We start from the raw sequence: 25,520 nt of genomic DNA, 5'->3' as shown, positions 1-25,520 counted from the left end.
ATTCATTCACCCAACTTCTTTGACTCAGTCTTTACCCCCTTGTGACGAATAGTTACAGAGAGGATCTTCACTGCTTTACGGTACTAACACAATTTTTCTCCATGAATCCAGTACATGTATAATATAACTGTATCATCACTCCGACCGAAATCACTACAATACAATTGTGAAAAAAATATGAGTCAGCGTCAAGAGAATTCACTCAGAGGTCATTATAAATCGTGATGCGCAAACTTGACATGGATAGCAAAAAAGAAGGATGGGAAAATCCGATACCCGCGGTCAAAACTGGCAAACCACTGCAGCAAGCAACAAAAAGAAATAAAAGCCTCGCAAGGACAGCAAGAAGAATGGGAAGGGGCTATTACCGTACACACCTCCCCACGATCCATCGCCACGTGGCGGCGCAGTGGTAGCCGACGGCGGCGAGCAACACTGCCGCCATGACAGCCAGGAGTAACGCGGCGGCGTAGTCCACCGAACTGCTGCGGAGGCCTGACAGGTCCTCGAGGCTCTCGGGTTGCCACGCAACTGTGGGCAAAGGAAAAAAGTTAACATATAATATATCATTACCAACATTTTAATCAAAAGATAACAATAATACACTCCCTCTAAACGTCAGACAAGCTCCAAGTAAGTTTTCTTTCAAGCGGATGTTACGTAAGCATTTGTTAAAACAAGAGTTCAAATAATATTCATCAATGTTATATTTATAGTATGTATCTATGTTTGTATTAATTTGCTTTTCTTTTTAATTCGTTGAATTTTTTTCTCTCTCTCTGCACCAATTGTAAGTGTCTATGTTTGGCCCTATGGTTGACTGGTAGAGAATGCCATTTGGCATTAAGTCCGCCATTTGTATATTGTTGTATATATTTTGTGCAATAAAGTTTAATTAAAATATAATAAATAATAATAAATACATTATAATGGACTATAAAACTAAATTAAATTAAAACTTAACATAAAGAAAGACAGAAACATAAAAACCTAGTCAACATAAAAACCGTTTTGACGACCGGTTTGGTCTAGTGGGTAGTGACCCTGCCTACGAAGCTGATGGTCCCGGGTTCAAATCCTGGTAAGGGCATTTATTCGTGTGATGAGCATGGATATTTGTTCCTGAGTCATGGGTGTTTTCTATGTATTTAAGTATTTATAAATATTTATATATTATATATATCGTTGTCTAAGTACCATCAACACAAGCCTTATTGAGCTTACTGTGGGGCTTAGTCAATTTGTGTAATAATGTCCTATAATATTTATTTATTTAGTCAAACAATCCGTCCCGAGCAAAGATGCCCATCACGAACGACGCGTTGCCAGGCTGAATCAAGTTTGTTACAGGTGGTCTAGCACTCGAACGCTCCCTAAAAATATCATCGTGCAACAAACTTTATGAAGCTTACTGTGACTTTGTCAATTTATGTAAAAATGATTGTACAGTACATATGGTGCTACTTTATAGCACTAGTGCGAAAATTTGCATATTACGTTACTGTGTCGAACATTTAAAGGGCCATATGTACTGTAAAACGTTGTACGATACATCTGTGAATAGGTAATTCGCAACTCCCTTCGGTCGTGTTTTAATTTATCGCCACTCGTTTCAAATTTCCTATTTTTCGCACTTGTATCGTAATGTACTATTATAAACTTTTATTATTTAATTTAAATATAAAGACTTAGTACCCGTCAACGTATTTACGGGAGCACTCTAAGGCTAATAACGACTTAATCAAACTTTATATTACAACTATCTATATATATATTTGCTTACCTAGTAATGTACTCTCTCTTATGTAATCGAGTGAACTCTCAGAAACTTTGATTTTACTGAGATAGTGAAAACTTGTAAGTACGTTCGAGACTTGTTTAAGTATTATAAATTGTAAGGATTTACAAACTCGTAATAATTTTTCTTTTTATATATTAAGTGTTACTAACCATTATGGACCATTGTTGTCTTTTGAAATAAATAAATTATATTAAATTAAATTATATATATATATATATATTATGAGTCATATTACTATCGAAATGGAAATAGCCTCATGGTATCATCGAAAAACACTTAACATTTATTTTTTAACGGTATCGTAAGCGTATCTATGTGTAAAAACCACTTTACTGACCGAGTGGCACTCAAAACATAGATACCTATTACCTACTAGTATTCATTTGGTACAATAAAATAAGCCTTCTAAGTAAGTAAGTAAATGTTCTTTATTGTCACGATACAGTCAAAATACACAGAAAATAAAATACAGTTGAAAGGTAGGTAACAAAGTGCTCTTATCTTTGGGTAGCGGGTAGCGGCGATATACATTTAATTTAACAAACTGAAGACGCAAACAATTACATACTTTAATATAATACATACCTGCATACGAATATAATAAATACGTATATAAATACATATATTATACAAGGGGTGTATCGATAGTCTGGTGGGTCCGATAGAGTTTATTTTCAACCTTATTCTTCATTCTGGGGCATACCCAATAGTCTGGAAAAGATCGAGAGTGACGCCGATTCCAAAAAGGGATCTAAACTTAAAGTTGAGAACTATCCTCCCTTCGCAATTCTTAACGTCCTGGCGAAAACTTTCGAATCGGCGACACATTCCAAACTGCTACCTCAATGTCAGTCTCACATCACCAGTACATAGCATGCATTTCTTCAAAGAAGATCGGTGGCCACAAACCTGCTTACTTTGACCCACATTTTATCTCGTGAGCTGGATAGAAAAGCTCAGGTGGACGTCGTATATCTGGATTTTCAAAAAGCTTTCGATCGGGTAGACAATGACGTTCTTCTTTTAAAACTAGGTGCTATGGGCTTTACACCCAGACTTTTGAATCTGTTTGCGAATTATCTAGCCAATCGGAAACAGTATGTAAAGTATGGTTCTTACGTTTCTGAAAGCTACCCCACGCGCTCTGGTATCAGTCAGGGGTCGAACTTGGGACCGTTTCTTTTCGTACTGCTGATCAACAATCTGCCTGTGAAAGTGCATCACTGCAGATTGCTGATGTTTGCTGATGATGTGAAGTTGATTAAGTCGATCCAAAGCCAAAGGGATTGTGAGGAACTGCAGCGGGACATAGAAGCGGTCCATCGTTGGAGTGTTGAAAATAAACTCTATTTCAATGCCACTAAATGTGAAATGATGTCATTCACCCGAGCCCGCGCACCACAAATATTTCACTACAATATTGGTGGCGCCGATATATCGCGCTCGGGATTTAGGACTGTTTGACTCAGATATCACGTTTCGCGAACATGTACAGACCGTGGCTAAAACTGCGTATAAAAGACTAGGTTTCGTTCTGCGTAATTCCGCGCCTCTGAATGTGGAAGCCACACGCGTGTTGTATGCGGCACTCGTACGCAGCATACTCGAAACGAATGCAGTGGTGTGGAGTCCGCATGAAAGTAAATATATCCTTATGTTGGAGCAAGTTCAGAAGTCGTATCTCAGGGCGTTATACAAAAAGATACACACATATTATCCGTACATGTACCCTACTCTATTTCTGCAGGGACATTTAGGGTACGACTCGCTCCAGTTACGTAGGTTGATGTCTTTGGCCAAATTCACGATCGGTGTTATTAGAAATACAATTAATAGCGTAGCCCTTATCGAGGCCTTCATGCGATTATGTATGCCTAACCAGTACACTCGCGCGCGGCGTCACCCGCTGTTAGCGGAGGGCGCCTCGCGCACGCGGGCGCACACGCAGGCACCGGTCGCGTGCGCGCACGCTCTACTCAACTCCGTGCTCGAGGCACACCCGGAGTGTGATTTGTTTGTGAGTGCAATCGGACGACTGATGATCGAATGTAAGAGAGTGATAAAGCGAGAGATGCCTGTAAGTAGTATTATATAATATGGTTATGTAGATACTTTCGTACTCAAAGTATAAGTATTACTGTCTCCCAATTTGTGCCGCTGTGGCTTTAGCTGTTAAGATACAATTCTAAACTTAAATAAATAAACAATCATAAATAAACGCAAGTGAAGGCAGGGAAAGGTAATGAGTTTTTAAAAGATTATTGCAAGTGGGAAGGGATTTAGCACATCTAATATTTACATTTTAGATGGCAAAGCATTCGACAACCGGACAGCACGACAAGAAGTGAAGGAGTTATTATACAATTTTGATGAAGAAGATGGTGGAGCAAGGAAAGGTTTCTCCGCACACCGAACAGAAGAAAGATAGTTGAAATCTTGTTTTTTAAACTACGTCGGTGGCAAACAAGCATACAGCCGGTCTGATAGTAAGCAGTCTCCGTAGCCTATGTACGCCTGCAATAAGTTTATCCAGAATTATCCAACCACTCTTCAATCATTTGTTTCCTGAACTTCAACTGAATAAACTTAATTATTTAAAATGTATAAAGGAAACAAACGCGAGAAGCGAACGAAATGTCAACGCAAGTAAAATGACGATATGTCAACGGTATATGAAAAAAAATGCTTGAGTGTCGTGGAACACTCGGTTGCAACGAAGTGTAATATTATTAGATGCACAAATATGAAAAAAAATACAAAATAATAACTATCGAATTTGCTTACCAATTTTCACAAATCAGTTCAGAAATGTAACTTACAGGCAGGGAGAACTACCAAAGAGATGAAAACATTTTTGTACAAGCTGAAACTGATACTCTAAGCTGCACACTAGCTTAGTCAATCAAAAATATGAAATTCCAGTGCAAAAAAATACGTTCGGGAATCGAACACGGATCGTCGCTGTTATCACCTGTTTCTATGCGGCTGTTTGCTGACTGCGCCACTATAGGATATACGTAAATCGGTGAAAATAGGCTATATATTCTGGAGGAAGAAAAACAAAACAGGGAGGGAGGGTTCAAACAAAAATCTTACACTTTTTTTCGCCTAGCGGGATCCACCAACCATCCAACTTCGTTCCAAAAATCTTAATTTGTAAATACATGTACATAATAAACAACTGTCAAAGTAACTGCCTATTTAAAATTAACCAATCCTCAATCAATCAATTTTTCGTGTTATGGCTCCATCAAGGTGTTGATGATTCTGCCAATAACCAATCCTTTTGTAAGTCGAAATGTTATTGTGAAAGCCCGCGAAATGTAAGACAATACCTGTCACCGTGCAAGCTGACACACCTACACAAAGCGCTTTATGGCAATGTTGGCTTTTCATGACTTAAAAGCATGTATCGTTGATTCAACATTAATAATTTTGTGCCAAGCAGAGCTGTCTGTTTTTTTTTATTTATTAGTTAAGGCAATATTGGATGCATCCGAATCACTTCATTGCGCTCCAAAACACGCGTAGCTGTCGTGGAGAAGACCGCCAGGCTGAAGTGGGACTGGGCAGGTCACGTCCGCATGCATCCGGATAGGCGGGCTAGTATAGCCACCAAGTGGATACCGCAAGTTAAGCGCGGACGCGGCAGGCTCAGACGGAGATGGCGGGACGACCTAGACACCTTTATCAGTAACTGGGAAGAAATAGCACAACAACGGGAGCTGTGGAGATGTTGATCTTCCCCTTGGGGAGTGGCCTTTGCTCAGCAGTGGGACAATATAGCAATAACAAGGCAGTTTCTAAAAGGAAGGCTTATGCCTTTGGCAGTTTATGATGAACATACCCACTCAGACATCATAGACCTATTCATATTATTTTTTATTTCACATGCTCTGAAAGTGGGTCACTGTTGTCCTATGAAGTGTGTAGAATAGGTTTTTTCTCTAGGGCATTTTAGTTTTCAAGTCATTAATTATTATTTTTTCTTTTACTATAAGCAATTAAATTTTTAAATGGATTTGTTGTACAGTTTCCGTTCTGATGTTTAACTCCCCATTTCATAAATAACGTCATTATACCTACATTGCTAATTAAAATTAGCGTCAAGATATACTTTAAAAGTAACTTTACCATATTAACTTAGCTATGGTTTTTTTTTAATATGTATGTATTTTACTTTCCACGTATTCAAAATAAAAAATAGAGTGTTCAACCGGATTCAAAGGCACCATTTTAGCCTCGGACTATTGGCTGCGTTCACTGCGTTCGAGCGCCAAACTACCGCGACTGAAATGAATGCCTTTCATCCCTTGTTTAGTAATCTACTACCTACATGTCCGTTCCACCGTAGTTTGCTTGCGTGTCCCGGATTTAAAAGGCCTACATTGAGAACTGAATCTCAATAAGGAGAAACCTATACAAAAATACCGTAGATTAATCCAACTACTTGATAAATTAAAGAAAACATGTAAAGGTTTCTTCGAATTTGTAACCATGTCAGATACTGATTACTTAACTAAGTAGTTGGGCCTTCTACTCAAAGTGACTATTTTTTATTTATTGTTAATTTAAATGTAAATAAAGTTTTGTCATTTAAATGCATAAGGTACAAATTTCATTCAAATTCGACTTCAAATAAATTCGATTTCGATTGTAATTAATCGGATTATCAGAGGGAGAATTCGCACATAAATATTTGTTGAAACTAGATTAGACTGGAACTGGAACGATGTTTTTTAAAATGTTTTTATTCTTTTAAAGATTGTATTTGTGTTTAATTAAAATATTACGTCAATAGATAATTATGACATTCATTATAAATTAAGCTTAAGCTAAACTAACAAACTACTCAAAGAGGCCCCCGCGAGTTGTTCCCGGCGCAAAGGTGCCCATCACACTCGCTACATTACCGCGTTGAATTGCGATGGATAGCCCTTAGTTAAAATTAATAGATTGTCAAAGAGTTCAGTGCAGACATTTTTTATGATAAAATATTTCGTATTTGACAAATTTAACTGTCACGTTTTTATATACCTGCTGTTCACTACACGAAAACTCGTGCAAAAAAAACATGATGAGTTATTGAAACCGAAGGGTTAGTAAAGTGAAACGTGAGAAGTGGCAGCCACTGTAATACGGCCTCAAAATATCAATAACATCAATGTATTCAAACTGAACACGTATTGTATACTCGTATGATTTCAAGGAAGCAATTATACCACGACGGTGGAAATCCAAGCGTGCAGTCGACGATAAAGATATGTTTACACTTTTGACCTTACTCCTTTGTAATAAGAAGCAAAATGTAGACATATTATTGACATCGACTTCGACAGGCAGCACCCTATTGTTAAACGAACACCGCCTTATAACCTTATCGGCGCTTGAAACTCCCGAATTGACACAATTCATAGACGCACAAACGATAGATATCGATATTTGTTATTTAAATCTCAGAAATTTTCGTAAATTTATTTGTTGGTAGTTACGTATTATTTTATTTATATTTTATTTTATTGATTCCAAAAATTTACACTGCATTACAGCGAACTAATATACTGTGAAATTTTTAATAGACAGTATTTATACAAACTAGGTACATGAAACAGTCTAGAAAGGACAAACTGAAGTTTTTTTCCGTCACTTGCACATTTGTAAGGTATTAGATTAGATTACGAGACGATGTATTCAACACTTGTTTTTTTATCACATACATAGTGTATTTGCTACTTTACAACTTAAACTACTGAAGTACTTACTAAAAATTTTAACACTCAAGTGTATACAAAAAGTAAGCTTTTAAATTGTATTCACAAAAAGACTCTTATTACAATCGCTGATTTTATAATAAAATTGCTTGCTTATATAATACTGTACCCCTTCGCTTATCAATCTTTTATTTTTCAATAAAAGTTACATTTGAGAAATAACATCTAATCTACCCGTAAGTATCCATCTCCTGAAACCCTGGTATGATTTGTAAACATAAGAAAGTAAATGTATATTATTTAGACTACATTATCTACTTCTAGTACAATAACAATATGCATTAAACAAACACAGTAAACTAATCATCAAAATTAAAACTAAACTTATAAATAAAAATTGTATAATAGGTAAGAACAAAGTTACTTTTCAAAGTCGAAATTAAATAATGATTTAGTTCAACGCTCTTAATTAAAGAAACCCCTTTCAACATAAGTTATCTTGTTTTGTAATGGATGAGAAATAAGTACCTTTTTTTATAATATTGTTCTCTGGCTTCACTTTCAAGATCGGTATCTACTATTTCACAGACTTTGTTTTGACTTTTGCGTCATTTGGTAAAACGAAAGTCAAATATTTTTCGTTATAACATATTTAATATTTCACTAAATATTAACTTTATTCATTTCAAAATCAAGCTATAAACTTTGACTTAATTAGAAATATATAATAAATGGACGGGGTGTTCTCTTTCTGATTGGATTTTTTATTATTTTGTAGGTAAGTATAAATAAATAAATATTGAAAATAATATATTTAACTAGTCATTACACGGGCTTGAATGAGATCACAACCATGAATAAAGAAAAGTTCCGCCGAATTGAAAACCTCTCCCTCGTTTTGAATTCGATTATAAAGAAGATTGAAGATCTAAGAGAGGTATGGTCATTGTGAATGTCATCTCGCTTTGTGTGGTAGTGCACAGTATAGCAGATGTCATCCCAACTTTAGAGCAGAGCCCAACAAACCGCAGCCAAATAACACTAGACCCTATTCATAGTGTTGTGTTCCTGCCGGTGAGTAAGGTTGCCAGAGCTTAACAAGGGTGCATGTAACTCCTTTGAAGTAGCATGTGTCCATAGGCTACGGAGACTGCTTACCATATGGCGGGCCGTATGCTTCTTTGCCACCGACGTAGTATAAAATATATTTGAAAGTTTTTATAAACTTATCTAAATTATGTCAAGTAGTGATTTACATCTTGTCAAGTAATTAAAAATGTTATATATGCATAAACTAGTTGTAGAGCTAAACTGAATCTTTTACTACAAAATCGCCGCGCAACTGAGACAAGTCGCCTATAGTTTACCTATTGCTTTTTGTATGTCCGTACAAATGTACGTGTCACGCTTAATCGTGTCTCGTTTGTTACTTTAGTTAGAACAATGGATAACACAGAAGTTCTGACATGTCTTCTAATCCTATTAAGGACGTAAGTCTCTAGAGAAATCCGGCTTGTTATACTGACAACTTATTTACGTGACTCATCTACGTGAAAAGTATTGATGTCTGGTCACCTGTTTAATTTTGTGTATGCAACACGAGTTATATTTGTCGAAGTGGATGTAATATCTCTACAAATTTCATACGTATGAAAATTACTCTATGGCTCCCTTTCCACTGAAGCGGAGAGGAAAGGAGAGGTGCAGGAGTTAATACCTAATTGCATTGGTTCTGTTCTCCGCTCCGCAATGCTATTGATTGATTCCCACACGTCTCCTCTCATCTCAAAAGCAGCCTATCTGTTTGTCTGTCTGTCTATTAAGTATCTATTCACATTTAAACACGCTAAACCGTTTTTATGAAGTTTGGTAAGGGGACAGTTTAAGTCCCCGGGAAAGACATATTAATTGGGTCATTCTCTAGATTTGTGCCTACGTTTAAACTCCGTCAAACCATACTAAATGTAAGAAAAGTTTAACGGAGTTGAGTCTGGTCGCAGTCATATAATTTGTGAATGATCCAATCATAATTTTGGTCACAAATCTCATCATTGTACTCAGACGACAATGACAAATAAACAAACAAACAAATATTATAATTATTATACAAATTGACTAAGGCCCACAGTAAGCTCAATAACGCTTGTGCTGTGGTTACTTAGGCAACGATATATATAATATATAATACAGTAATATTTATGAATGAAGATGCGAGGAAATAAATAAATATTATAGAACATTACTACACAAATTGACTAGGTCCCAGAGTAAGCTCAATAAGGCTTGTGTTGAGGGTACTTAGACAACGATATATAATATATAAATATTTATAAATACATAGAAAACACCCATGACTCAGGAACAAATAAATATCCATGCTCATCACACGAATAAATGCCCTTACCAGGATTTGAACCTGGGACCATCGGCTTCATAGGGAGAGTCACTACCCACTCGGCTAGACCGGTCGTCAAACAAGAAGAGTACAAGCTGTTTTTTATTTTCTTAATGGTAGCAACATCAAATCTAGATTTGAGAAGATAGAACAACGTGAAATTTTGATATCGAGAATATGATGCTACCGAATATACCCCGGAGCCCTTTATCAAATCAAAGTTGGGGGTCGGACGATGTATGTACTTGTCGCCACCAGACGTCTGTACGCTGCGCCGTAGGCCTGGCGTGACACTTATTGATGAATATGTAGATGCTTTAGACATGAGGTAATTGCTAAATTGAATTTGGTAGCTGTGTCGTAGTTAGTACCTACTCGAATATAATGGACTGTGTGTGAGTTAAAGCAATGGTGAATACAGTGTTATTATAATTATGAGTGAAATCCAAGAGGATTTCATGAAAAGTGCATCAGGGTGCTTAGACAACATGCCAATCGTTAACGCTCCGTAGCGTATTCCTCTCTCTATCACTCTTCTATATTAGTGCGACTGTGACAGTTGCGTTTCATTCGCTACGGAGCGTTAACGATAGGCACGTTGAATACGAGTGCGTATGCGTCGAGAGAATAGAATCATTGGTCAGCGGTAACTTAGTTTTAAAAAGAAAGCAGTAGTGGTGTCGTAGTAACAATCGATATATGTATATATTTTAATTGTTTAATATATGTGAATGGTTTGTGTTTTTTAATTCATGTTGAAATATTTCTTTTTAAGAGTCCGTTAGGAGTCCGTCTGTATTAGCTTTTTATTTAGAGTCCGTGGATAGTTCAATGTTCTTATCATGCGTATCATATAAGTATTTACTTATTAAAATAACGTTAAAAAAGATATGCCGGATGTAACGTTGCAAACAAAATAGGATCCACCAAGTTTTCAAAGAGACTTAGTGTACTTATACGAGTACCAAGACCATGTAGGTATCTGATTTACCTACGTACCCCAAAAATATAATTCTTATTGTTCTATAGCCAAATCATATGCGCATCGACGGAATTTGGTGAGTCAGTTATCAGGTCAGATACTTACTCATGAAATAAAACAAATTTAACGGATTATCACTCATGCGTATGCAATTTTGATGATGTTGACCGTGGAATCCATAGATGCCGTAAAAAATTCGAAACGACAAGTTTTATTTTGAATTCATTTTACGCGATATAATTCGTTTAATTTATATGACTTCACAATGCTTAATATAAAAAAAAAAACTGTGGCACACTGGGGCTAAAAACGTCGTAACATGCACGTTGATGCTTTGATTTATGACTCCTCAGGGCGTTGTCTTTGTTCAAAGGACTATCGTTAGTTCGGTCCCTTAAACGAAGCCTGGTCACACCCTAGTTATGATAAGGCACGTAATGTACACAGCATATATTACTGTCATGAATCTTTCAGTATCTTTACGAAGGTGTCATTCTTTAGTAAATGAACGAAAATAAGCTCGAAAATACCGGATATATGATTTATTGCTTAGCACATTTATTTATGGTGTTTTTACTTTTTTCCATCTTTTACATAAATTACAAAAATCCTTGTCCTTTTTATATTTTGCAAAAGCTAATGCTTTTGCTACTCGATTATTTTTTGTCATTTAGAATCGGCTCCATTAGTTTTAATGCTACGATAGCAGATAGCACACACGACAGAAACAGTACAAGTATACAGCGTGTATTTTACATACGACCGCATGATGAGAAGGTAATGTACATACTTTCATTTCATAGGTTTTATATTAAAAGGGATGACTTTTATTTTTCCATATAAAATAATTCAGCAAGCAATGTATCACTACTTTGTATTAACTCAAAACGTCGCCTTTAGTGACGCGACGTCACAACTGTCACAAGTGACCATGATGTACGAAATACATTGCCGCTCGAAAAAAAAAAATATTATGCTCGGGTAGTTCAGATTTTATAAAAAAAATGTTTCAGAATCGTTTTATAGCACTAAACCCGACGTCTAGTTTAAGTTTCCGGTTATATCAAAAAATTCATTGTATATACACTGCTAAAGTCATAGCTATTCTTATTAAATTTGCTTTACTTAGTTGGGTAGAGATATTCTAACGTCTCAAATCAGGTGTTGCTTATATCGTATAACAAACACCCACAAAATGGAACACATGATATTCAACGCTAAAAATATACCAAAAATATTTTGAAAACAAGAGTAACATTCATCGCTCCCTGAATAAACTGTGAACGAAATACCCAGTACATTTATGTATAGCGGGATTTATCCAGCGATCAAAAATATTTCGCCTTAGACGACTAAACCAGGCTTACCACGAAGTGGATTAACGGCAGACAGGTAAACTCCGTATAGAACAGATGTTCCACTGACTAGACATACTAAGATAATCTGGGTTAATAGGCTGAGTTAATGTTACGCCTATTTTTTTTATCATTTCGTATCCAGTACGAAATCCAGGCGTTGTCTAGATGGATATGGCACGTACTTTATTAGGTAATAGATGCTGAATAACAAAATACTGGTAGGCACAGTACAGTAGGTACAAAATTAAGCGGATGTTTCTGCCATCGAGTAATCCTTATTACAATGTGATAAGGTTTCTAATAAACACTTATTTAACAAAATTTACTAATCATATTTCAGCTTCAGCAAGCATGATTTTGATGGGTAAAAAATAATAATATAAAAATTACTTAAACAGTGCTTCAAATCCACACAAAATCTTGTCCATTCCTCTAACACTTTTTTTAATTAAGTATAATCATTTTTGTGAATGCCGGAGCTAAACCGCCGTCGGGAAAAAGTATTATTTTATGGTAATGGAGTTGCCTGTAGTAAAAGACATTCAGGCTTATTCTGATTTTAATAACAAGTCACGACTTAGATCTCTATCAGATCTATATCTGAAAAATCTCTCAAACACTCCCTATCTTAAACTGATACGCTTTAAGTAAAAATTCTTAAGCGACGTATTTATTTATAAAGGTGTCGTGTCTAAATTTCCTAGGAAAGAATATTTCACAATCCCTAAAGCGTTTTCCAACGGCTTTATAATATAATTTTGTTAGCAAAAGGAAATTGTTTACATAAACCTGTCAACACAGCCAGGCTCCAGTCTAGACTTTAAAATGGCGGACGTCATAAATTTCTTTGAGCATGTCTTCGAAATACGCTTAAATGCTGGAAATGCGACTTTGTCACGTTTTGAATATGATCCAAATATTTGTAAATGTAACTTGAACACTTACCTAAAACACTTATAAGTCATGTTCATTATTCATAGCTTGCATATTTAATGTGTATTTATCTTCTTTAAACTGTTTCGCACCTTGCTCAATCACATTTTAAAGTTCATAATCAAATAATTATAAATCATGTAATGTAATATTTAATATATTTGAAAAAAAAGTACCAGTAAAATTTAATACCCAACCTGAAAATTAAGCAAGAATTTTGAATGAATCAAATCTTGTTAGCCTTTTGTAATGCATTTATCAAACATAATTTGATGTGAAACATCACTAAGATTTTAATTTTATTAACATGTAAGTACTACCTATGCTATAAGGCTTAAATATATGGGTACCTTATGTACCTATGTCAAAACTAAAGACATGTAAAGTCCGCATATTATATAAAAATCAGCTTTCCAGCTGACTACACTCAAATATTATTAATTATTATAATTAGCGTGAGACTGAAGAGTAACTTACACTATAAATCTGTATCTTTTAATTTAAATAAAAGTAAACAAAATATACCCTCAAATGGCTCGTTAAGCCAGTTGAGAGTAGATTGAAACATTACATGATCAAATAATGTAGGTTAAAGTCAGGTTGTTCAGTGACAGATCCAGGCGGTTTTGTATTTGGTTGGTTAACCAATAAATGTTATAACTACCCGAAAATGTACAAATTGTTTGTTTACTTTTATTTAAATACGTAAAGATACAGAGTATAATATCAGCCTTTCTGATGAACGGCCTTATAACTCTAGCTTAGTTTACTTTTAAAAGGGCAATCATCGGGTAGTTTACCATCTTCTTAAATCAACATAGTAACCACACTTAACAAATATTGTAGTCTTTACCAAGGAGCTAGACTAAACTCAATAGACAATATCAGGGTAGAATAGTTGTAAAACACTCAAATCTTTGTTGGTTCTATGACCACGCAGGCTCCATCCACAGGGTGCGATTCGGAGCTCCAACGGAACCAAAACGTATTAAGACTCAACATACTACAAGAACTTTTATACCCTTGTTATTAGAGCTGTAAATATTCGACGTAATTTATTTACGGAGACAAAATTTGCTAAAGGATTTTTCCAAACGACCAAACTTAATTCCCAACAGACGCGGTACATAAAATATTTACTTTTAACGCGGTCTCCTAAGTGGTGTTAAATCTATTCAGATGAGGCTAGGACAATGAACCTAAAGTGGCGGAAGTGAAGAGATTTGAGCGTGAGTTGAGAGCGTTAATGTGTTTGGGGGTGCTGCATGCGTGTCGCTAACCCAACTTAGACGAGTCGAACACTTAGGAGATTTAAGTGTAGGTATAATACTCTTTATAGTAGAAAAAGGTCAATGTGATTGAGTGTGGCTGCAGGATAAGTGTGGCTGGCTTGGGGCCTGTTTACATATTGATTAGTGTTTATTGAGAGGTTTTACATTTGCTACTTATAAGTTCATACGTTTAGTGCCAATAGTTGCAAATGTATGAACACTTACACATTTCCATATTGACCTTACTCTTTTTTGCACACCTCAATGAAAGAAACTTAAACTTAAAATTAGTGCAATAATTTCTTTTTGATTTTTAAACGGTTTACTCCGAGTATAAGTTAAATATAAAGATAGTTTATTTTCCAAGTAGGCATATTACAATGCGCTTATGAACATCAAATAAAGCTAAGGCGGCTCTAGCCCTACACCTCTGACCCGAGAAGATTTAAATTCCTCCTAAATTACAGGAAGGTATCCCACCGGACCGGTGGGACCGGCAAGAAATTCAGCGGGACACATCTTTTCAAAACATTAGATCTCATAAGTAACATGAATTATATAAAAAAATACAATGTAGATTAATATGGAATTAAAAACTCGCAACCTGTACCGGATTCAATACAACTTTAACTAAATAAATCGAAATTTTGCGAACTGGCAGCAAATCTGTTGTCGGTAGTGACCGTGGCTACAAAGCAGGAGATCCCGGGTTCGAATCCTAGTAAGGCCATTTATTTGTGTGCGCACATATTTTTTCCGAGTTATAGTTACCTTTAACACAAGCCTTATTGAGCTTATTATGGGACTAGGTCGATCTGTGTAAAACTGTGCTATTACTTAAATACTTTTTGCATCTACTGTAGGGCCAAGATGGCCCAAAGTATAGGCCAAGATGGTCGGCTCTTTATCATTTGTCAACATGCCTGTCACGTTCTAACAAGCATGTAAGCGCGAAAGTGACGGGCAAGTGACAAGTGATAAAAATGGAACCATGTTGCCACCGCTGGTTTCTCTAAACGTTCGTCTCGCTGAGTAAACAATAAGAATTATAAGAATACCATTCAGGATATATTTGCGGTGGGATGATGTTAGAGAGTATGTGACGTGCGTCGGAATTTTTCAGAGAACGTTGCCGTGTATAAACAGATTCTCTTTTTGCGACAATTTATTAGCACAATATTTATTCAAACGTATCCATCTTGGAGCATTGACACGAACCTCCATTTTTCATACGCTTTTTACCTACGCTTCGTATATTTGGTTGTGTAATTTAGACATCAATTTGTTGGTTATCCTTGATCCAAATATTGTAAGCTACATTTAACTCACTTACCGGTATCTGCTTGAGCTGAAATTTTGGCAAAAATACTTTTGGAATTTCAGTGATAAATTATATGGACAGGCCAAAGGAACTACGCAATAAAAATAAAAAGAGAAACTAAATCATTTCAGTTTATTTATTTAATTGAGTTATACTTTATTGCACACAAAATAATAAGTACAAATGGTGGACTTAATGCCTTAAGGCCAGTCAACCACAGGGTCGGGTTGAGAATAATTAACCGATATCAACTATTTACAAATTAAATACTAATTAATATATTATAATGAAATCATAAACTTTAGCATATATTTTGTATGATATACTTATATAAATATTTACATATATCCATTATATGTAAAACATTACTTACATCTGTCAGATAATGTATATGTACTGTAGGTATACAATGTAATTAATATATTATTGTCATATACTGCTTCGATTATGTAAACTTACTTGTGCAGAGAAGATATGTCATAGATACTTAGACAAATTGTACAATTTCGTAATGGCTCTTCGATCATTCACCCAAAGTGTCACATTTTTTAGAATAAAGCATATGTCTAGAAAATATTTCTGCTTTCTTTATCTAATCAAAAAATATATCCATGCGCATCAATTCACATATTAAAAATAATACAATTTTCGTGGATGGTTGCGTAGTTGAGATACTCTGTTCAATTTTAAATATATTGCAAGTTTTCAGAACATAAAGTAAAGGTGAGATGAAGACGATGAGGTAATGTTGCTTTTCAACTTTACTTAACTTTTGCTTTACGTATCTCGATTCGTAGAAATCTTGTCTTTGTGAAATATGAGACGGCAAGGTAATTTATTACAGTTATGGAAAGAGTAATAATTCATCATGCTGTCATGTCACATTCCGTTTCGAATAAGTAATTTAAGGAACAGTTTCTTAGGAACAGTCTAGCAGTTATATAATATAAATGTATATGTAGAAGGTACGTTTTTATAGATATTCTTCTTAGAGCGGTTTCAGACTAGCCCAATTCCAACAATAAATCCTTGTTACAAGTGCCATTTCTTTAACCAAGAACGTCACTTCTGACACTGACAGATCAGTATCGTATCGGTGTGACATCTTATAAGCATTGTTCGAATTGGGCCGTTGGTCTATAGGCGCCTACACGCGCTTCAAAAAACGAGCTTATAGGCGCGTATAAAATATACTAGTTTCAACAGTGAGATACACATCTTTTATAAAATGTCATTAAAAATTAAAACTACAATAACTGAAACAAGACATACGTATTATTTACAATATATTCTCCTTTTTAGCTATAAACAAACGCAAACGTTTCTTAAAATTATCAACAATATGCGAGAGTAATAAAAATTGTCAACGAATTTTTGGGCAACTAAAACTAAGAGCAAACTAGAGTAGCAATCCTTCAATCATAATAAAATATGGGCTAGGCAGCATCATCACGGTAAGTACAAAGCGTAGACAGCGTCTACAGAATATGCACGCTAAACAGGCCAAAATGGCGCTCTCAAGCATTAACCAAACTAAAGGCCTGGGTTTTTGCAAATAGAACCCTTAGCATGCCCACCGATGACACGCACACTGAATGTCATTTTACTAAACTGTACACAGTAGAAATACCTCCTAGAGGCAAATGGACCAACGCCCAAATGTACGTCGAAGAGGGAAGCCATATTTGGTACACGGATGGTTCCAAGAAAGCCATTGATGTAGGATGTGGGATCTATGGTGAGAGACCTAAGCTCAGAGCCAGCGTCAGCATGGGCACACAGGCCTCAATCTTCCAGGCTGAAGCCTACGCCATCAACAAATGTGCGGAGATTAACCTGAATAAAAACCTACGACACCAACATATCTACATCAACTCAGACAGCCAGGCTGCTCTGCTGGCACTAGAATCCCTTGAGTCAAACTCAAAACTAGTCCAGAACTGTAAAACAAACCTCAATGCACTGGCAAACTCCAACAAAGTCACACTTAGGTGGGTACCAGGGCACTCCGACATTAACGGAAACGAAGAAGCGGACGAACTTGCTAGAAAGGGCGCAGACACACCCCTGGTCGGCCCAGAACCGTTCTGTGGAATCACAAAACGGGATGCATATTCACTGCTCAGCAATTTAGAAAAAATAAGGGCAAACGATTGGTGGAAGTTCGTAAAAGGACAAGAACACTCGAAAGCTCTAATCAAAGGGTTTAACAGCAAAACTGCTAGGGAGCTTCTAGGGCTCAAAAGACACAAAGCCTGCGCGGTGACCAGAATTTTGACTGGTCACTGTAAATTGAACAAACACATGTTTCAAATCGGAAAGAAACAAGACGCGTCATGCAGGTTCTGCCATGAGTCAGAGGAGACTGCAATGCACATTCTCTGCTCCTGTGGACCACTAATGTCAAAAAGAAGTACCCACCTAGGGCGGCACGTATTGCAACCCTATGAGGTACAGAACATTACGGCCCAAAGAATCTGGAATTTCCTGGATTCAACGGGCATCAGTAATGAACTTTAAAGGGCTGTCACAATAGACCAATGCCTGGTCGACGTGGCATTCAAAGGCCCACAAACTACAATAATAAATAATAAAGGGTAGACAAGGCAAGTTACTTACTACCGATTGTAAACTTTTGGTAATGTTCTTACCCTCCATTTACCACATGCAGATAGATGACATGACTAAACAAAACTCGGAAAAAATCCAAACATTCCTTTTAAAAGATACTATCTGTGTGTAATCAAAACTAATGGGTACAAAAAATATTTTTCATTTCTCATTCTCTGAAAGTGGGTCATTGTTGTTCTATAAAGTGTGCGGAAAGTGATACGTTTCGTCTCTAGAGCATTTTACTTTCCAAGTACTTTTTTTACATAACCAAAAAAAAAAATAGGTTTTAAATAAATTCGTTGTACAATTTACATTCTGATATTTAACTCCCCATCCCTAAATTGTTAACTGAAATTACGTACCCTCAAGAAATACTATTAAAAGTCTTGTTTTTTTAAACACATTTATTTTACTTTCCTCGGGTGAAAGGATTGCCTTTCATCCCTTGGTAAATGAATATTTACAATTAGGTTTTTTTTTTACATTATATTAATAGCGTAATAACGGTATGTACTTACATACGAAAGTTTTTAGCTGCTCCATCTACTCGTGTTATATTTATTTATAACATCATGAGGGATCTTTGAGTAATTATTGAGGTGGCGTAAAATTATTTAAAAAAGAAACTTTTATTTCTTTATATAAAATTTTTGCTTCAACGTATTGAAGAGTACTTGGTGCGCCGGGTGCGGGCCAGCGCCAACCCCATCATGCGGTCGATAGCCGAGAGGTTTGACTGCCCATGTATGAGGCGATTTGATGACATGAATGTTTCTAGAAGTACTTTTATGTTTAACCGCTACTTTGGTATGTACTTCTAGAAACATAATTTTAAATTTAATAATATCAATGTCTGCGCAAGTCATTACTGAGCCGAAGTAAAACTGCTGTAAGAAAACTCACTTTTATATATTTTTTACTTCGACTTATCGAAATCGAAATCTAACCAACAGTATAACTTTTTCTATATCATAGAATGAAATAAATAAATTTACAATAAAATAATGAAATTAATACAATAACCTAACCGAACATCAAATCAAATGTCGTGTAGTCATTTAGTTAAATTCATCAATGTCAAATTTAACGAAATGACTACACGACATTCAGCCATGTGGTTAATCGTTGCGATCAACGACTTGACTGATTGTTCTTCATCCATTTAGTTAGACGCCGCCGTTTAACGAAAGGGCTCGGCGACTATTTAGCTAGCGAATTTAACCAGTTAGCAAAAAATAGGTATGTAAATTGTCTGCAGTGGGAGTTTAATAATTTCAAGCCACCTAAAATGAATTTGCAAATTAATTTCCGAAAATGGGAACAAGTAAAGAGTGAAAGCTATCAGTTGTCGCCGGCTGACTGCGCCGAAACAACTGAACAGCTGTCAAAGGAAATTCAAACGGCATCATGGACAGACGTGTCTTCCGGTTCCGTCAGGACGGGAGAATTGTTTCTATCAAGCGACTTTCGAAACTAGCAAAAAGGGCTGGAGAAATAGTGGGACATTTGCTGAAAGTAAAGTATTATAGGTAATTAACATACCTCAACTACTGATTATACAGATTTCTGTATGTAGTTTTATATATTGCACTTCAGTTAATCAACTCTTCAAATTTCGCGACTAAAGTAGGTGAATTGAAACCCAAAACTTTTTAAAACTAGTTGATATATTATATTCTACCGAACTCTCTGCTTTTTAATCTTCTACACGACTTCTCAAGATGCAATAATGTAAGAAAAAGAAAGACGTCGGGTGATAAGGTTTCCGCAACCACCCTGTCATAACTAATAAATTAAACATTAAAAAGACTTACGCTGCTCATGAGATTTTAAACCATTTTAAGCCAAAAATGCCTTGCATATATTTGGAAAAAAGCAGCAGTTCAGTAGAGTATCGTATAAAAACCACAGCCAGGAAACTCGCTTTCACATAACAAAAACCGCATTAGGTTCGGTCCATCCGTTTGAAAGTTACGATGCCAGACAGATACATAGGCAGATATTGGCGTGAAACGTATAAAACCCCTATTTTTTGCGTCAGGGGTCAAAAAGACAAGAAGTTGAAGAACAAGACATTTGTGTCCTAAGTATATCACACAAAAAAAATACAGCGGCTATTTGCCTTCAACAAGTAATATCGAAATACATTACACTTTTACATTACAAAGTCAAATAAATTCCGTTTAAAACGTGTCTTAAATATGAATTAAGGGATAAAAGTCGATGAGAAAAGTTTCTACAACCAACGAGCGCAGACGCATTATTTGAAAGTTTAATTTATCGAGTAACTTTTTTGGTAAATATTATCGTGAAAGGTATTGTACAAGGTTATAATATCAAATAATATTTGGTATTTATGTCAACAAGAATTTAGATAGCGTACCTACTCATTTTTTCATCTTACTTGTATTGTACTAAGGGCCCTATTCGAAGAATGAAATACGGAAAAGATAAGAAAACGATAAGTTCTGGTTTAGATAAGTTCTCAATTAGATATTGTTTGTATGTCGTATAGTTGACAGAAGAAGCATGATTCGGGCAACTAATGTCACTTTGACGTTAGAAATATCGTATAGATCTTATTGAGATAACAGCAGAATCGAAATAAACGTCAATTTTGACATATCGTTTAGTTATCGATCTTTTCAATCTCTTTCTAAGATATTAAGCATCTCTAAATCATTCTTCGAATCGGGCCCTTAGTGTGTGTGTTATTTTCAGATGGAAGATACCAAATAATAAAAACAAAAGCGCATATCATCATGGCTCTTATTAAAGAGTTAGTTTATCGCGTAATTTTTAGACAATTACTTACATTTTATTGCAAGTAGTAGAGTTTAGTGGATAGACGATAGTATAATAATTGTATATAATTGTTTCTGTACGTTTGACCAAAACAAAACCTTAAAAACAATCCAGTTTATATGTAAGATATCCGCACCTCAGGCTTCGTCAGCGGGCTACAAATGCAAATCAGCAACATGCTGCATTATTTACTTATAGTTCTCGTGTACTTATAGCTTATTTCGTAAATTAATATATTGGTTAAGGTTACCTACCTAGTATTAGCGGTATTGAATTGACACATTCAATGCTATACTGGCCGCAAAACTAAGTGGCGAATCAGGTCATAATGCCATCTCTTTCACTCTTGGTTGGTTTTTACAAGGGTAAAGGAGATAGAATTATGATCTCAGTCGCCAGTTAGTTTTTCGATACATTGTCATTTTACCTCTACGAATTATTTTCGCTACACGTGGCTACGACGGCTACGAGATTCGGCCACAGCTCAGTGTCTCGTAATCTTTCCATACCAACTTTATATGACTAAGTATCTAATCGCAACAATGTTTGTAACAAAGGTTGATAACCTACTAAGTACCACGCCATCTGTACATGGGTATACCAGTATTACAATAAGTGACCCGTAAATTGGTTATTCCCGGCCGCCATTTCGCGGTGGGCGCGTTTTACGTGGTCATAAAACGAAACACTTACATACCTACGTTATCGGCTCGCCACAAGTGGTTTATAAAAGACTGACATTGTGACGTATTTTGAGGATTTTCGAATTTTGCAAAGACGTACCATAGTGCATTTTCTATATGGACCATTTTTCCACTTACTCGATAAATGCACAAAACTTTCTTCTCTAGAAAATGGGAATATGACAAAAATATGAGGTAGGTACATTGAACCAGTATATCTTATTCGTCATCAACGAACTAAATCTGATTAAAGTTCAAAAATGACCTCATGGGAATGTTGTCCCCACGCATGTTGACAAAATATTGTAATTAATGAGAGGTTTGACATATGGAAATTTATTTTGGCCAATTAAAACTTTTATTGATCCATCAAAACTTTTAAAATTAAATTATGTGTTAGATAATATTCATAGCTGCCGGCGGGGTATATTTATGGAGAAGGGATAACTTTTAGTGATTCTGTGTCAGAAAAGTGTCAGTCATATGGACCGCTTTTCGAAGTAAACAATGTACCCAAAGCGTGGTCTATATCTTTCCGTCGCTGTTCAGTTCAATCCAGTTTTTATCAGTCCAACGGGACTATTTAGCCAGTATCAAGGTATTGAGAGCTAATTTTACGGTTTACAGGTGTTTTTACTTTTTTAGTTACTCGCGCGACATGTTTCGGAGGATTAGTTTAAAGTTGGGATGTCTCATGACCATTTCAATTCGAGTATTGAGAGCTATAGGTATATACGACGAATATTGTACAGTTAGTACATTACAGTGTACGGTTATTTTATTAGCTCTTGTAAATGAATTTTACAATGGGCCACGTGGGTAACCTGATGTTGGTTTCAGAATGATGATTGGTGGTTAAACTCGTATCAAGATTATATTTTCACTATCCGCACACATTCGCATTAGTTTACTGCATAAAAAGCTACATATTACACTTTGAACAACATTAATGAGCGAAAATAAAGAAATGAATCATGAAACAATGTCACCAAGAAGAAGACAAGCTACTTCCGAAACCATTCCGTCCATGGTTATTATATTAAACTCCTGACGTTACCGCTACTTTGCCTGCCGCCAATAACCTATCCTTGGGGGATTAATACACGTGTCGGCTAAAATTACAAACCTCGTAGCCCCATTACAAGGACATAAATAATTGCTACCTTAGCCGACAATACCGAAACTTGCACCTGTTTACTATTAAATTACACGAGGTTTAAGATTCTAGCCAACGGACGATCTTCTTGCTCACTAACCTGCCTGTTGCGGCAGAGGTAAACAAAGTAATTGGAAACAGGAAAGATTAATGGAAAATCTTAATAACGACCAAAAACGCCGTATTATGTAAGGTTTCTAAAAGTATCCTTACACTTCAGACACTGTTAAGATGACGTTTGGGTGGCAAAAGCAAGCGGCATAACTGTGGCGACATTACTTCAGCGGCCTTGACGCGGGCGCTGCATCTGGCAATTTCCACTTGGCGGCGGCGGCGAACGTCACCCATCACATCACCCTAAATCCCATCTCATCCCCGAATTACCGTTTCCCGGCCTTAGCAATAATGTACTATTACTATAGTCTCCGTCTCACCTATTACTATCTATTGTCATCTGTCTTCATTTCCATTTCCATATTTTTATCACTAATGTTTTCTTTTATTTATTTTAAATTTACTGCCATAACATATCATGTCGGTGTAAGCACAGGTGTCTTTGGAAGCTACTCTCATATGAATAAAGAACTTCTCTTACTAACTACGTGTCACAGCGTTCGTGAAAATAGATAAACAAAAAAAAAATCCTCAACCATAAAACCACTGTTTTTAATAGAATCTTCATTTTTCTAGCAACATTGTTATGGCCTTCGTTACACATTTCCATGCTTTACGAGCATGTCGAAGGCTGTTTTAGACATTTCAAGTTTATGTGTCAAGGATGACTTTATTAAAAATGTTTCTTGAGTCACAATGCCTAATGGGCGATGAAGAAAAGAAGAAGTACTTTACGGATTGCATTTTGCGCTTGAATGTCAAGACGTACTTCAGTGTAAAGATAGACCGAGGGCAGTATACCCTTGGCAATGAATTAGAGACTTTTTTCAATTTAATTTAAACGGGGCGATGAAATAAATGTGACGCCACTCAGTATCATAACTTTTCAAAGGACAACTTATCGATATTTGGTTCACATTTAGAGTTTTCTATTTAAAATGTGATGAAAAATGTCTGTTAATTAATTCTAGTTACATTCTTAGTTACAGTATCATCAACTTTGGAATGAAAACATTTAATTAAAGACAAACAATCTGCTAATGTTTTAACAATATTTTAGTTACAATTTACAGCTGTAAAATTTAGTTTTCTGATACACAATTTACGACCAATTCAATTAATTTAAATACCCTCTGATATTATAAGTTTTGTTGCCAATTGTCCTTTGACCACCTCGCCTATTCCATACACAAGCAACAAATAAATTTGGGTAGGTAATAGCCAATTAGAGATCCAGGGCGTTAACATTAAATATATTTATATATCAAGGACTCTAATTAAGGAATAAATTGCCGTTAAACCTAGCTTTAGGGGGTCATTAATGACAATCTTGGATAATTAAAATAAATATGATCACTTGTTATTTGAGCAGCAACAAAAACTGTTATACTTACTTAAGACAGTAAGAAATAATTGTTACTCAACAATAAAGAGTACTTACAATTTTTTTTAATATCTGCATTAAGTACTATAATTTGATTATTGTGTACACTTTGTTTCAAAAGAGTTTCAAGACTATAGTTATAAGTCTATAATATATCAAAGAGTCTCAATGGTTTTTCCCTCAAAATCCTAACGTCCTACGCTGGTAGTCTGAATTGAAAAATGTTTTAGATTTGGTTTTATTTATTCTCCGACAGCTCGTGACATCGTGACCATAATGAAACACTGTGTGTCTTTTCATCAGAGAAGATTTCTTATGCACATGGAGCATAAGGGCCCTTTTCCTGGATTTCACATGAAGCATGGAAGGCCACGTTTTGTAATTTTTTTTAACATAAGTAGATCACACAGAAAGCTATAGAAATAATCACGAGCTGTCAAAAACAGATAAGACCTTTTTCTGCTCCACAAAACCCTAAAACTATATTACAAGTTGGCCGTCAACTTCGTGATTTTCCTGTGCATGTAGACCTCACATCAAGGAACTCCGTGGACGGGGAACAGCTGTCCCTAGACAAAATCCTCAAAATTGGTAACTATGTTTGCTTACTGTATTGTTATCTACATCCGCTTGAAAGACATTTTATTTAGAGCTTGTTTAAAATTTAGAGGGAGTGAATTCCAAACACGACTAGGCTGGACGGCGAAAGAATTACAGCGCGGCTTACGTGGGCGATGACTCGCGAATGCGATACGGCGCGGCGCGGCGGCCCAACGGTATTCGGAGATCGCCCACGTAGGATACTTCCATAGGTATCAAAGGATTGAATTCACCCGCGCCGCGCCGCGCCGCTTCGCGTTTGCGAGTTATTCGCTGAGGTAAGACACTGCCTTAGTCAGAAAACCTATACGGTGATAAGGTATATACAACCGGTACCTAGTTTTCGTCAGTAACAACGACATCTTTGGGATAATGCGAACAACAAACTAAATG

General features: G+C 36.0%; 1 protein-coding gene and 1 long non-coding RNA gene across 3 annotated transcripts in view; one reads left to right on the top strand and one right to left on the bottom strand.

Moving 5' to 3' along the window:
• Positions 1-25,520, bottom strand: part of LOC133524963 (synaptotagmin-6-like) — a 168,559-nt gene that overhangs the window by 102,207 nt on the left and 40,832 nt on the right. Inside the window, exon 2 of one of the 2 annotated variants that reach the window (XM_061861130.1) lies at positions 369-531. In XM_061861130.1, coding sequence (XP_061717114.1) covers positions 369-531 — 163 coding nt within the window. The remainder of the gene's footprint in view (positions 1-368; positions 532-25,520) is intronic. The other variant, XM_061861131.1, reaches the window with a different exon arrangement.
• LOC133524964 (uncharacterized) overlaps positions 494-25,520 on the top strand; it is a 69,029-nt gene continuing 44,002 nt past the window's right edge. The window contains exon 1 of the long non-coding RNA XR_009800495.1: positions 494-1,193. This is a non-coding gene — a long non-coding RNA (uncharacterized LOC133524964). The remainder of the gene's footprint in view (positions 1,194-25,520) is intronic.

Source organism: Cydia pomonella, chromosome 14, assembly GCF_033807575.1.
Source record: "Cydia pomonella isolate Wapato2018A chromosome 14, ilCydPomo1, whole genome shotgun sequence".
NCBI classification, from domain to species: domain Eukaryota; kingdom Metazoa; phylum Arthropoda; class Insecta; order Lepidoptera; family Tortricidae; genus Cydia; species Cydia pomonella.
The sequence above is the reverse complement of the archived record's forward strand: the minus strand, read 5'-3'. Positions and strand labels throughout refer to the sequence as shown.